Genomic DNA, 16,247 nt, shown 5'->3' with positions numbered 1-16,247 from the left:
TCACACAGATTTAGCGGTAACTCTGAGGACCCCCTAAGGGTTTCGGACCCCCTGTTGAAGACCCCTGTTCTACAACATTCATAAACATGATATCTCTGTATTTTTCCTGTGTCTGCATAAAATAGTAGTCTCTGTAAGCAAAATATCATACCATTGATTTACCAAAAGAGCACAAATGTTTCTGTTTTATTGCCGTAGTAAAATATAGCAATGAAGGTTTTACCCCGAAATAGAATCAAAGTATTGACTGACAACAGAACCTGCTGGGTCCATACACAGTCCAGGGCTAAACAGTGACAACAGTGGCTGGAAGCGCCCACACATTTTAATTGTGATAAAACTTTGCTTAAATCTCCAAAGGTCATGCCCACTTGCCCGATTTCCCTACATCTGATCTATTTGAATTATTATTATTTTGTATTATTTTTATTCGCAAAAAAATTTAATGTATGAAGACATTGGACAGTATATTTTGATTATAGATGAAACAAAATGCAATTTTGGGAGTAGTTTCATTTGACATACTAAGGTTATTAAATACATACATTGCAAGACATAACACCAGAAAGGTATTACAGTAAAGATAACACAAATGGCTGTACAGAAATTATGCAATTGGTGCAATTGGTCCAGTCTTCCCAAAGTGCACTTTATGTGTTTTCTATTCCATTAGACCAGCATTATTAAACAAAATGACTGACACCATAGTCATGCGTGAAATGTCACGAAAGTGGATGTTTAATTAAGTCACCCAATATTGGCAGTTCAGTACCAGACCACAGGGTGGAGCTTCTCACACAGGACAATCACAGCATTACACTTTTTCAACACAGAAATGAGTCTAAAAACTGAATCTTCATTGATTCATTGCTTGGTTACTTTACCAAAATGTCAGAGCTTGTGAGGATACATGGAGTCAGGTAGACTGTAGGGACTCCACACTGGAATGTGGTAAGGATATGAATAGCCAATGAGGGCTGCTGAGTGGGCTGGACCCACTGGCATGTGTCTGTATACCGGATGAGAGAGTGGCAGTCTCATTCTGCTGTGTATAAACGCTGGTGGTACGTGGCTTTGGTTCCGAGAGTCTCTCCCTGACCTGTCATAACCCGCCAGGTAGTACGACATCGGCTGGCCAGTGTGGGAATGGGACAGAGGGTGCTGCTGCTGGGCACCTGTTAGTGGTTTTGCAAGTGTTGTCCTCACCTTCTCCCTTTTCTCTGTGTGATGAAACCAAGGGGCCATATTATGATGCAGTTTCTTTGCACAGGCCAGTGGGTCATCATGCTGCGCCGACCTGCTCTGGTGGAGCTTGTAACTCGGTGCGAAGGGAATGGGTCGAAGAGGTTGTACGGCTTTAGGCACGACTTTGGTGAAACTGGAGGTGGATGCCGGAATCCAGTCAGACTTAAAGGGGAAAGAGGTGGGCGTTGACGATGGCCACAGATGAGTGGGGATTTTGCTACTCCCTTTGGAGGAAGACTTCCATCCTGGGTCTTTGCTCTGGCCTTTGAAGGAGCCTTTGTTTTGTGATCCAGAGCAGACATAGGGAACATCCTTAGGGTCTCCCGTAAGATCTTTGGACTTTGGACTGCAGCTCAAATGCTTGTTCTCTTCACTGCAGCCCGAGACATCATTGATGATTCTGGAACCGTTTGCAGGTAATACCAAGTTTGATCCGGGCTTATCTTCAGTAAGTACCAGTGAGTCCTCTGATGAAACTGAATAGGGGGACGGACTGCGGGAAGAGGATGAGGAGGAAAGAGGCAGCGGCGAACCTTCAGAGGAGTTACAGTTACGACTGGAATAAGCAAGGCCCGGAGGCTGGGAAGAGTGAATGACAGAGGGCCTATCTTTCTCATCACAATGCAGGCTTGATGGCAGGCCGAGGCTGGCTTGGGCTACACGCTTCTTCTTCTCAAGAGGAGAGATGACCTCCCCGGCGACAGGAGACGAGCTATAACCACTCCAGGGGCATTGGGTGGAGACCTGGACCAGGCGGGGATATGCATGGACCGGAGCAGAGATGTTGTCAGCACTTCTATTTGGCTGAGAGACGTCTGGATGGGGACCATCAGAGGCAATCGTCTCACACTCAGTTTGCTCCATGGCCTGTAACCAATATACAGAATAACACTGGGGTCACTTTCAGAATATGAATGAGCAATAACCTGAGAAGTGATATGCAAATGTGGCACTTATGGCTTCATGAAAGTGGTACGCTACCTCAGAATCCGTGTCCCTATCTGACTGAGTCCCCTTTCTCTTCCCCTCAGCCTTGCTGATCTTGCCGTCCAAGTTCCTCTTATACTGTTTTTGTGGTTTGCTCGCAGGCAAGGGCCCCATGTCCTCTTCTCCCCTCAGGTTTCTCTCAAACGGCAGCACCAGCCTATGTGCAGCAAATACAATAAAACCCATTATCTTTTATGATCAGCAATAACTGCCTGAGGATGTGGAAATGATTCAGTGCAGAGCCAATACAGTTGGAGGCCATCGATATTGTCCTTTTTGCTGAGGTTTGCGTGATCTGCGCAAAAGGACAGTTAACCCATTTTGGGCGGGAACCCCTTTTGGTGTTTTAAACATTGTTATAATTTAGCTATTGAAAAATAGCAGATCTACAAGCTCGAGCTTGTAGGTCTGCTATTTTTGAAAAATCGTGAAAATATTTATTTCAGAAAACTGGAGGATTTAGAAGGATTTTTAAAAATGTTGAGGTCACGCCTAAATGGGTCAAATGATAAGGGACAATATCGGTGGCACCCAACTGTATGTTCACCTCTCATAGTGTCTGCGTGTGCACGTAGCAGCGCTGGTGCTCCCGGGGCATCCTCCTAGCTCGTCGTACACGTTTTTCCAAAGGCGACGAGACGTTACCTGTAAAGGGAACATCATGGTTAGCAAGTGCATTCACACAACACTACTACAAAGCTAACTCATTTCCAAGCTGACAGTTGTTCAATAAATAGCTCATCACACGAGACATGGTCTTGCATAACACGAAAACGCTTCTGGCCTTTTACTCGTGGCATTTCAATTTAAAAAAAAGCCTTGATTCTCTCATCTTGTGCGTGTATGCAGAGTGGAAACATCATCCAGTCATCAAAGATCAAATGGCAATAGCTTTTCTAATGTAGCCTAGTGGAAACTGGTGCTTCTGGCCCATATAGCTTATTTTCCACTGACAACCCGCTTGACACCGAAATTACCTATTGCAGCATACAGTATACAGTTAGAATAGAATGCATTTATTGACATTGCACAATGTAAAATGAAATTTAGTGGGACCCCCAGTGGTACCTACAATATAAAACGATAAAATAAAAACCACAAGCAATGATCAATGTATAAAACAATTGTGAATATAAATATTATGATTGATAAAATCTGTATCTTGTACTGTCATGCATAAAGTTGATAACTGTAGTATTTCACCAAATTACACTAATTAACTAGTGCACGTGCCGTGCGAGATACAGATTTGATTAGTCATGTTTTTATATTCATACTTGTATTATGAATTGCTTTATTTACTACAAACAAGCCAACTATAATACTCACTGATTCGTAACCTCCCAGCTTCTCGACTGCTTTGTAGATTCTCCACAGATTAACTACAAGAAGAACAAAAACAAACAAATGCATCAGAAACGAATTGCTTGAATCATCAAAATGAAATGTATTGTTCTATTTATTAGTCTATATAGCCGGTTTCGGTTATTCGGAAATAGCCGATCTACAAATTACATTCACCCATTCATACACCGATGGCAGCACATCAGGAGCAATTTAGGGTTCAGTGTCTTGCTCAAGGACACTTTGACTCTACCCCTGAGCCACTGCCACCGCCACCGCCGCCCCCCGATGATGCGATGCGTTGTGAGCTTGTAGATCTGCTATTTCCGAATCAAATATTTCCTTTTGAAAAATCTTCCCCCAAAAAATGTCATGCCCAAAATAGAGACACCAGAGTTAAAGTGGTTAAGGTTTGGGTGATGAATTGATGAATTGATGCAACAGCTTATGAATGCGGACTCACTCTGCTTGAAGCCCAGGTGTGGAATCCTTTCTATGGGTGTACCTCTGTCCTTCATGAAACTGTACAGGCTTGACACAAAGGTCTTCTCCTCCATATCCATTGGGCTGGGCCTCGCTTCTACCTCACATTTACCACTTTCAATTGTGGCAGAAGCCTATGGGTCAGAGACAATAATATTATACATATACATATTATGTATATGTTCATAAAGACTGCTAAGGGAGAAAGATGCAAGAAAGAGACTGAAGATACTGTCAGCACAATGTTAAATCAATAATGGTGTCTACACTTCAGTGCAACAGCACCAGAACATATTGATAAGGCAGGGCCATATTCAGCTAATCATGGGAAGGTATATTGTCAGAGTCTGAGACAATGTGACATTGTCTTCTCCAGCGGAAACAGATTGAAATAAAAACATCACAGGTACAGAAGTGGGGCTTTTACCGCTACTTTCAATAGATAACCACTATGCATCCTGTCTGGAGCACAGGAGGTTTGTCTATTCTAGACGTAACAGTACGTAACAGTCACTGATACCAAAAATGTCACACTGAAAAACAAGTATAAGCCAACAGTAGATTATATTGATCCCTGATGGTGATGGGACAATTAAGCGTTGCAGTGAAAAAAAAATCAGACCCGACTGAACTGAGTGATGCTGTACTGTACTTGTACTGTACGTGTGTGTGTGTGTGTGTGTGTGTGTGTGTGTGTGTGTGTGTGTGTGTGTGTGTGTGTGTGTGTGTGTGTGTGTGTGTGTGTGTGTGTGTGTGTGTGTGTGTGTGTGTGTGTGTGTGTGTGTGTGTGTGTGTGTGTGTGTTAGGCTGCGCAACAGTGACACTTGGTAGTGAAAAAAACACTACTTCCGTACTCGCATGCTCGGACGGACCCAGCCAAAGACCCAGCCAGGGACCCAGCCAGCCAGCCAGCCAGGGACACACATTGCTGGGGAATCGAGTGGCTGCACCACTCAAAAAGGGGAGGGAAAGTGTCTTATAGTGTCTCTGTACTGTAGACATCCTATTTGGAATTTCAAGTAAAGCAGAACAGAAGACACCCTTTGCGGTTTGCAAGAAATGAGAAATGAAACAGTGTAGGTAGGCAGAAATCAGTTTCAGAGTGATTAAGAGGAGAAGTGCCCTGCATGAACCTACAGTTGGGTGCCACCGATATTGTCCCTTATTATTTGACCCATTTAGGCCTGACCTCAACATTTTTAAAAATCCTTCTAAATCCTCCAGTTTTCTGAAATAAATATTTTGACGATTTTTCAAAAATAGCAGACCTACAAGCTTGTAGCGTGCCACTCGGTGGCGCGCTATGAGCTTGTAGGTCTGCTATTTTTCAATAGCTAAATTATAACATAATGTTTAAAACACCAAAAGGGGTTCCCACCCAAAATGGGTCAACTGTCCTTTTGCGCAAATCACGCAAACCTCAGCAAAAAGAAAAGGACAATATCGATGGCCTCCAACTGTACTGATGCAATTAGCCCTTCACTAAATCCCACCCCAAAAAGCGATTGTCCAATGCCAATCCAAATAGTTTAGCAACGGTTGCTATGCAGGTCAAGCTTTCTTTGCTGCTAACGTGCCTATTGGACAAGGATGGGTTGGGGAGGGACTTAGTGAAGGGCTAATTATATAATATCACACATTTCCTTTTGCATTTCCAACTACTACTGTATAAGTCAATGGAAAATATCACTCACTCCTCCATTGTAAATTACATAATTATTGCAAAATGTATTCTATACATAGATATATCAGGGAAATGAAAGAGGTAAGTTGGTATGTTCAGTATGAATATGGACATATTCAGAATCTGGACATCCAGAATAGTAGACTTTTTTATGACAGACATTCCCCATGTATGACAACTCTGTTGTTTATTGTATATACATTATTGATGGCGGGGGAAATTCCTTTTGAAAGAAGCAGGATATCAAACAACACCACAGTGGACAAATGTCAATATTTCTGTTTGAACTGACACATTTAGAGCACTGTTTCTGTCACAGCAAATTTGTATGACATGTCTCCTAAACATAGTTTCATATTGAATCAAGTTCCTCTATGTGGCTGTTTGGTTCCAAGAAGTGGGACTCTCTAGAGTCTACAGTGAGTAATAGTGAAGGTGTTGGCCTCTAACCGAGCTGGTCCTGACTGACTCACAGCGCTATACAGCTGCTCCATGTTCCCAGACATCAAACACCATCCCCTTCTCTCCACTGTTACCTTATAATGCTGTTATTGTCATGATGCCCATAGATTCACTCACCTTCTTAAAATCCATTTGGTTACATATTATGTACACTCTCAGAGTTACAAATGTACTGTATGTGTACTCTACAAAGTTTTATCTCTTTCTCATTATTTTAGAAATAACTCTCTCTGACCTAGAGTGTGTGTGCTGATATATGATCAAAAACACTATTTTAGCACAGAGAACTAAGAACTAAGGTGCCCCTCGGTGGCGCTATAAAAGGCAGATGTGAAAAGTGTTGGGCAGAGGTTCATCGTTGGCATCCAGGGAGTGTGTGTGCAAAGTTTGGCATCGACCGGGTTAACGGTGCCGGAGATTAGCTGGTAACGGACGGCCAGACGGAAGGACACACACACACACACACACACTGACAAACGGACGGACGGACGGACGGACGGACGGACGGACGGAGGGTAAAACATACTCTCTCCCCATGCCTTCGGCCTGGTGGAGAGAAAGAGATGTGCAGTATGTGCAGGATTCATTAACGCTCTGACTAGCGCTCGAACATGCGCTGCTCCCGTGCTTGCAGTCATGGTTAGGTTAGGGTTTGAGGTAGCTTGTCGGTCTAATGACTGTCGGACCAATAATAGGGTCGGAACTAAAGCCTGTAGCTTGTACATACATTGATGACACTAAAAGGCTACACATCATTCACGTTTTGTCATATTCCAGATCGTATTCTTGACATCATTATAAAACCAGCAAGACGTCCAAGAGAAGCGACCTCGAGGTCGCGTGCACGCATCCGCCTGCGTGACAGCAGACTGCTGGGCACTTTGGCATGGGAGGGTCAGATCAACATATGGAATGAATTCTGTACTGGCCATATATGGAGCGTGTCTTGAGTGTACAGGGTTTGATGCGGTCAGATCAACATATGGATGGTTCTATCGGGTTGGTTGAGGTGCTATAGCTCTGCTGTTGTACAATAACACCTGTGTATACCTGTGCATCATGATGACCCCCTGCTATACAGGGGGTTTACAACAGGTGGACCGTGGACCACTGGTGAAGGTATTGCATGTGGTCCCGTGCCATGCATTTAGTAATGTAGCAAAGTGAAGATTTTCTTCCACAGAAATAGTGCACAAAATGTTGTGCGCTGTTCCGTGAAAGTGCATCAACGTTGTCAGTTACTGGGAAGTCTGAGGTTAAGAAATTCCACAGAAAAGGGAGTTAGAATCTCAAGAAGGGTAAGTGTACCAGCTTGCCTGATTGTCATCATTCATTATTAGGAAATGTGGCCATATAATCATGCCATCATGTGTCTGCTCTATCAGTACTCAGTTAACCCGAGTTTAATGGAAGGTTGGATAAAGTAAGATGGAATAAGAGTAACCGTGGGATAGGAATAGATCAGTGGTTATCAAAAATATAAAAAAATAATCTTTTTGCTTGTATATTTCAGTTAAATAATGCCTGGTTGCACGTTGTATCGTGCAATGAATGAAATCAAGCCCTTAACAGTCATGATTACATTTTTATCTATTTATTAGCTATTAATTCAAACATTTTCTTAGATTTGATGGACTTTTGATATACTGTCCATATATAGGCCTATATGGACCACTAGTAGTCCATGGACCATCGGTTGAGAAACAGTGGTATATAGAAATGGGATGCATTGCATAGCAAGTGTTACGAGAGCACTAATCTTAGCCCATATCGGATCCCAACACAACAGTGGTCCCCAGGTTGATTCTTAGTCAGGGTGGTGGTCCCTGCATATAGTTCACAATCAGTTGAAATTAAACCCCTGCTATATACCATAGCATAGGTGTTATAAAACACCAAAAGAGGTTCCCCTATGAGCCAAAGAACAACCATTGTGCTACTAATTAGCACCAGTTTAGTTTAGTTCAAGTTTGTTCAATATCTGACGAACACAAAACAACAGCTTGGTGTGACAGCGGTTTCCCACAGGAAGTATCTGCACATTGTATCACACTCTAGATGGAAGTGTCGCTGTGAGAAATTCAGTTAATTTCCACCACAAATGTACTTTTTTCCCCCGCATGGGTCGTATGACTTGTGTTGGTGACAGCATGTTGATGATATGTCTCACAAATTGACAATGACTGTTGGTGGTATGCTGGGTCGATGCAATCAGCAGGACATTGGAGGTCACCACAGAAAGTGTGCTTTTGATTACCATCTCACTGCTCTGGAAATTTGATGAGCTTACTTTGTAATTACTCATTACTCTGATTACCAGAACTGCCTGATCCTGAATCCTGCAGTTTCTATATGTGTGGTCCAGGCAATTGCAGTATGTATAGCCTACTAGAGTGTGTGTGTGTGTGTGTGTGTGTGTGTGTGTGTGTGTGTGTGTGTGTGTGTGTGTGTGTGTGTGTGTGTGTGTGTGTGTGTGTGTGATTCATGTCTTTTGCAGTTCACAGAGATCACTTATTCCCTATTCCTCATTTTAAAATTAGGTACCATTGTGCCAGCTCTCATCGACATTCAGTGAAAAGAGGAAACGCATGTGCAATTTAAGTTCAACATCAACAAGCCCAAGATATTCAAGTTGGTAGTATAACTTATTTGCTGTTATTATGGCTATGTGTCGGCCTAATTCCCATCAGGAGACTGAATAACATTGTATGTAGGTAAAGTAAGTAAAGGTCTTACTATAAGGCTACCTGGCTTATATTCATTGTGTCATCGTCACTGGCAGGTCCTCGCTGTGACAGTTCACTGACTTCACTCTGGTCCTCTTCTTGTTCAAACATGTGACCCAAAACACAAGACAAGACAGGAATATATGACACATTAACCATGAGTCTCAAAAATAGGGAGGTTCATTATGGGTTGAAAGTTTGAAACAAAGTTTTATTTTTATTTTATTGAGCCATTTCTGTTCTGAAGAACCTCTATGTTGACTTCACTGCTTTGTAAAAGTCAAACGTTAATGAACAGAAGTGAGTATCAAATACATTTATCTGATAATGAATACATTTTGCCTAACATTCCAGTAACCTCTACACACCCAGTGAAATTTGACAGAAAACCACAGTTTACAAAACCACTTCCTGCTTGTGAGCCAAACCACCCTTGTGTGGTATCCTGTATAATATCAATATGATAAATTGTATAATAAGAAATATAATGTACTATCTATGTATTTTGTTCTACAACCAACCAGTAGAAAGCAATACACCATTTAACAGTAAAATGAAACAACAAAATAGTAGTAACCTACTACACTGTGTAAAATATAATTTGTCTGCTAAACAAATATGCTTCTCTTTTGATATCACTTTCCTGTGCTGTGGCTTGAAGCTTCAGTTCTGCTCTCAATACCTGTTAACGTCTCCATTTAACAGGTCAAAAAAACGTCTCTTACACTAATGTCATATTTAAATTAATATGAATAGCATTTGTAGTAGTATTTTATCTAACATATTATTTGAATGTATTATTATTTACACTGGTTTGGCTCTCATATCACAATTACTCCCACCTGTGTATCATTCTTAGTGATGATTACTCTCCTGGGGTCAAGGTTAATCTTATGTACTTTTAATCGATTGCGTTAGTGTTAGTGACAGCTTTTCTGAATATACCTTGAAGTGGTTCAAAATTGATTAGTTGTAATATTTGCACTTCATGGTTAAATGTTTATGATGATGATGATGATGATGATGATTATATATTAATGCCAATTATGGTGGCTATGACAATCATAATAAAATATAATAAATGAAGATTCAATTCTCACCCATTTCAAGAGGATGCGTTGCTTACACTAGTGTTGAGTCGTCAGTGCGTTTTTCGAGTACAGTAGCTCATGCGCCACCCTTTTCAACTTTTAACCGCAAAATAGGAAGGTGTCTCCACAGAACAGTTTCATTGGTTGACAAATGGCAGAGAGTGTGTCTGGGAGGAGTGTGTCTCCTGTGGAGTGGATGCTTGTGGCTATGTCTCTTACACAGAAGGTAGTTCTTTTTAGTTCTTTTTTGTTAGTTTTCTATAAGCCTGTAGTCAAACAAGCATTATAAGACTATTGTGGTCTGATTATTATTTAAAGAATTCAGTGAAGTTGCTACATCAGAATACATGTTTTTTTCCCCAAGTAATGTTTTCACATGCAAGGAATTTGACTTGCTTCGTCAATCTCAACAATGCAATAAAATATCAAGTTCATTGTCACATCACAAGTTTACAGATCTAAAAGAGAGAATTTGTTTTCCTACTGTATAAGCTCCCACATAATATAATAATCAAGAGAAAATAAAAATGTCAGTCTCTTATGCAATTACTTAGAAAATAGCAATAGATGACAGTGCCAATGATGGCCAATACTGACAACAGTGCTGTCCTTTGTTTGGGGTTGACTGTGGTGGTCTCAAAAACATAAAGGAAAACTAGCTGGCAGGAAAGAAAATCCACTGCTCATGCAAATGTGAGTGTGTGACAAATAAAGTCTTTCAATCTTAGTATTGTGGGTTAGAATCTGTATCAGTATTGTGTCATCCCTCTTCTCTATTCTCACTTTCACATCTCTCTTGCAGATCTTTACTGGATATCTAAAAAAACAAAAGGCCTACAGGCCTGCTTTAACATGATCAAGCATTAAAATTGCAACACTTACAGTATAACACTATAACTGTTGTTTACAATGTTAAGTCTAATTTGCGCACCTGTGGCTGCTAGAGTGACATTTCAATTTGATCAACATTTGGGGGGCACGGTGGCACAGTCGGCAGTGCTGTCGCCTCACAGCTAGAAGGTCCTGGGTTCGATTCCCGCTGGGGACGCTGTGGGTGCTGGGGGCGTGCTCTCCCCTCCGTGTCATCAGTGCCCATACCCGAGGCGGGGTTGGCGAAAGGGCCCCTCTGTGTGGAGTTTGCATGTTCTCCCCATGTCCCCTAGGGTAGGTACCCTCACAAAAAACATGCAGTAATCCTGGTCTCCAAACTACCTCCCCCTGGCCAGCCAGGGCGCCTGATGGAGGGGAAAGGAACTGGTCGGAATAACGTGTTCCTTCCACGCGCTACGTCCGTCCGGGGAAACTCCCCCCTGTTAGGTGAAAAGAAGCAGCTTGGACTCCTCATGCATAGAAGGAAGCATGAGGTCAGTCTGCTTTGACAATTGCTTGACATCCTGATAGGCTGCATATACTGCAAGTATATTCAATGAAGCATACAAACAATACAAAAAGTAAAATAAAAGAGAGCTGAGGTATTTGTGTTTTACTTGAGTATTTATTTCCAATATCTAATATGGCTTATGGCCTGTCCCCCCACCCCCTCCCAGTGAGCTGTAGCGTTCCACAAGGAAGCATAGGGGCTTTACTGTTCCTAATATATGTAAACGATGACATCAGCTTGTGACTGCAACTTGTTCCTGTTCGCAGATGACTCAGCACTGCTGGTCTCGGACAGGAACAAACTGCAGGTTGAAAATGCCCTCAGCTCTGAACTCGGTAGAATCTGCACCTGGCTCGCTGTTAACAAACTATCTTTACACCTGGGAAAAACTAAATCCATTCTATTTGGATCAAACAGTAATCTCAGCAAGGCAGATGATTGATTAGAGTGGGTGACAATATTATCGCACAAAAAGATGAAATTACCTATCTAGGTTCCATCCTGGAAGCACCTCAAAGGTAGCCTGGCTAATAAGCCAGACCGAATCAGCCGCTGGCAAAACAAATTGCCTGCCAAGGCCCTTAAAACAAGGCTCCAGACTTCCCAAAACAAACTGTTTACTTGGCCTCACTCCCTGAACCCACCTCACCCCTGCCCACTTTGACAGGCTGGAATGGCTTAGGGTTGATGACAGAGTACAGCATCTTGCAATGGATCTGGTCAACAAGATTCGATACACCACCACGATACCTATAATAATAATAATATCTCAAACTTATATAGCGCTTTTCTGAGTACCCAAAGACGCTTTACATGGGGGGGGGGCTTTACAGAGGTAACAACAAAATAAAAACAACTTTATTAGAAAAAGGTATGTATGTACCTGAAATACTTCTTTAATGTCAACGAAGTCCAAGTTCAACAAACCATGTGCAATCCAGATTCGGCACAAACAAGGAACTAAATTAATTTCAAATTCATTCATTTCCTATGCCACCAAAATGTGGAACGCCCAATTCTAAACTGGCCCCCGTAAAATCTGAATCCCCCACCCACCCCTTTTTCCAATTTACCCTCACTGCATATGTTTTTTTCCCCTTTTTTACCTCCTCTATGATGATTTCCTATTTTTTGGCTATATAATATATATTTGTACGTCTCTAAATGTTATGATGAATTGAACATGGTGGACCCTATTGTAAACAAGCGGAATGCTTTATGGTGTCGTCCACAGTTAACAGTTTTGTATTGAGTTGTGCTTGAAAGGGGGGGGGGGGGGGCGTACATTTTCTTTTCCATTTAAGCCCTTAAGCCCATCCAAGCTTGTACATCTGCTATTTTGGGCTAAGATATTATTTGTTTTATTCACAAATTTGCACAAAAACCAGGCGGGGTTCATATGGTTAGCATTTCTGAGCGGTGCAACCATAGGGTGCAGCACTCCAATGCCCAGCTATTGTATGTGTGTCCCTTTCTATACGTGTATGTATGCATGTCTGTCTAGAGTACCAACAGGTGATAAAGTGGCGCTGTTGAGCTTCACACTGTGCACAGGTGCATGATGGGAAGATGAGTTTATAGCAGCCATTACGTGATTTCGGGAGTGACAGTACAGTACTGTGAAAGTACAGTGCAGTAGAGGGACCCCCTGGGGACCCCCACACGGTAACGCCGTCATTTCTCGACCGTTTCGGACACGGGGCGGCTCGCCGGAACCGGGCCGGCACCCGCGTTCCTGGCGGTCTGGAACTTCCGGGGACCCCCACACAGAGTTGCACTCACTTCACACAGGTGATTTTTATATTATTGAACATTGCTATATCAAATATACATGTATCACTGCCAGCCAGTCTACATCTCCCAAAATGCATGGATTTAACTCAGTCTGACCAGAAGCGGGGGAGAAAACACCAGTGATATGAAATGAATGCCAGAGGGGAAACTACCACCCCCCCCCCCACCCCACCCTAACCCACCGCCACCACCACCCCCCGGCCCATACCCCCCCCATACCATTAGTCTGGACATATTAGGATGCAGTACAGTATTAGATCTGACCCGAGGCCTACTGGGCCTACTGCCCTACACATGATGAGGAGAGCAAAGCCCTCTCTCTCTCTCTCTCCGCTCCACAAATAGCCATTTTGGCATACTAGTACAGTATGCCAAAATGTCCAGATCACTCATAGCATCTCTGAGGATAGAATTATGGATGAGCAGGACATGTGCAGCATTTTGTACAAAACGGGCCACTCCTGAAAACTTAGGAAGGCAATCGATTGGTACCGATTGCCATTTCTTCATACGCCTTTGATGGCAATTGGATGATTTGAGGCATTTTGTTCCAAAAATATGTTTTGCAAAAATCATCCTGTTGGTGGCGCTATAACAGGCCAATGTGAAAAGGGTGGGATATATTCCTCAGCCTAGTAAGAAAATGTGTGAAAGATTTCACGTAAATTGCATGCTGCGTTCATGATTTGAGGCTATTGTTCAAAACGGGGCAATCTTGCAAACTGTGAAAGCCAATTATAGCCAATTAGGATGGAATATGAAATATCAGACAGATCCGACTTGAGCACATGACCATAGAGATACTGTGTAACGATTTGTGCAAACGTCCAGCAAATCTGACCACCCTGAACCATTAGTCTGGACTTATTAGGATGCAGTACAGTATTAGATCTGACCCGATAGCCTACTGCCCTACACATGATGAGGAGAGCAAAGCCCTCTCTCTCTCTCTCTCTCCGCTCCACAAATAGCCATTTTGGCATACTGGCATACTGGCATATATTGGCATATTTTGGCGCTCAGTGTAGCAACGTAAGCCAGTGAGCATAGCGGTAAATGATGGTGCAAATAGCTTCCGTGGCATACACCCAAAGGTGCCCAAAGGTACACCCCTGTTGCTGCAATACGTTTTGCACAGCTTGTGGAAAAAGGCAACGCTCGGGCTATAAACATCCCCTCACATCGCTGAGGTGAAAGGTCAACAGGTCAACAGAGCCATGACTGGATGACATCGCAGTGATTCTGCACTATAGAGCTGCAGGGCAATTAGCGCAAAATATATCCATACTTGGAACCAAGAACCAACGAAATGATGCTCATGTAGGATAATCCAATAATGCAGAAGAAGCAGTTGTTTTATAAACCATATATATTTTTCTCCTTTTTTCCCCCCTTGAATCAACACAATACAAAATCCAATAGATCTTTTATAATAGACTAAATTGATTAGTCTGATGGTGATCTACACAGCCCACAAATCCACGATGCGGTTTCTTTATTTTTTGCAATGGCTCACGATTCGTAATCACAGCAAAAAGTTTGAAGTCATGTCGCCCGTGTTAAAATGGTAAATGGTGCATTTATATAGCGCCTTTATCCAAGGCGCTTTACATAGATTGTGCATTACATTCACCCATTCACACACACATTCATACACCGATTGCGGCAGAAGCCATGCAAGGTACCAACCAGCACATCGGGAGCAATTTGGGTTTCAGTGTCTTGCCCAAGGACACTTCGACATGTAGACAGGAGGAGCCGGGATTCGAACCGCCGACCCATGGATCATTGGACGACCTGCTCTACCTCTTGAGCCACAGTCGCCCCGTGTTCTGCAGTGGTGCTTTTCATGTAAGGCAGAAAACTCCAGAAAAGGTGTGAATACTGATTCTCAACCTCATTGTACAGGTTCAACGCTAAAGCCAGAAACTAATATGGATTCATCCTGCCTTTGCCCACCGTCTAAACCCAGGAGTTCCCACACTTTTCCATTCGAAGGACTGCCAATAGTCAATAGTCATCATAGCCACTCTGGCTGCCATTGACTTCCAGCGTAACAGGAAAACAGCTCTCAAAGTCACTCTTTTAGCACATAAACAAACGCAAACAATTTCACACCAGGAAACCAGTTCCATACTGGTTTCCTGCCAGCCATAGCCACCAAAATGTGCTGACCTCATCACATTTGTGCTGACCTCATCACATTTGTCATGACGTCTATGGCCGTTTTTAGCCCAAGGAGTGTTTTTGTGCAAAACTAACGGTTTGACTTGGTCTAAATTGGTTAACTGCATTAGAAACAGCAAAGCAACTGCAGGTGTTCTCTCTCTGTGCGCGTGCGTGTGAGTACATACAGTATGTGGCCAAATTTGACTGAGGGACTGCCATTGGATTTTTTTGAATTTTCGTTTTTTCATGTCATAAAAGCAGGGAATCATAGCTTCAAATTGACATATTGGTTGTTCAGTTTGACCCACCAGTTTTGGAGATATGGCTTTAGAGTAATGTTTTAGAGATGCTTTAGAGAAAACAGGCTCAGGTTCACTTCTGTGGTCTCTAACATTACACCGAGCTACATGTTTAAGCATTTATTTCATATTTACATGTCGATTTCAGCTCTGACACTTATTTCAGACATGCTCTAGTATGTGAAGAGTCTGCCTGTGCTATTAACTCATTTTGGATAAAAAGTACATACAGAAGCGGGGGAGAAAACACCAGTGATATGAAATTAATGCCTAGAGGGGAAACTACCACCCCACCCCCACCCCACCCTAACCCACCGCCACCACCACCCCCCGGCCCATACTACCACCCCACCCCCACCCCACCCTAACCCACCGCCACCACCACCCCCCGGCCCATACCCCAGCAAATCTGACCACCCTGAACCATTAGTCTGGACTTATTAGGATGCAGTATACAGTATTAGATCTGACCCGATAGCCTACTGCCCTACACATGATGAGGAGAGCAAAGCCCTCTCTCTCTCTCTCTCCGCTCCACAAATAGCCATTTTGGCATACTAGTACAGTAAGCGCTCAAACAAT

The 16,247-nt window shown here is 42.8% G+C and overlaps 1 protein-coding gene across 1 annotated transcript; it reads right to left on the bottom strand.

Annotated features, from left to right (window-relative positions):
* Window positions 1-783: 783 nt before the first annotated feature.
* arid5a (AT-rich interactive domain 5A) lies at window positions 784-9,024 on the bottom strand. Its single transcript, XM_079516369.1, has 6 exons — window positions 8,953-9,024; window positions 4,040-4,193; window positions 3,562-3,614; window positions 2,780-2,877; window positions 2,227-2,389; window positions 784-2,112 (listed from the first exon to the last, which is right to left on the bottom strand). Exons 1-6 carry the CDS (start codon window positions 8,965-8,967, stop codon window positions 892-894), a joined length of 1,704 nt encoding a protein of 567 aa, XP_079372495.1. The 5' UTR covers window positions 8,968-9,024; the 3' UTR covers window positions 784-891.
* Between the last annotated feature and the right edge of the window lie 7,223 nt (window positions 9,025-16,247).

The sequence above is a fragment of the Electrona antarctica genome, assembly GCF_951216825.1.
Source record: "Electrona antarctica genome assembly, chromosome: 12".
NCBI classification, from domain to species: Eukaryota; Metazoa; Chordata; class Actinopteri; order Myctophiformes; family Myctophidae; genus Electrona; species Electrona antarctica.
This window is presented reverse-complemented; position numbering and strand designations above follow the sequence as displayed.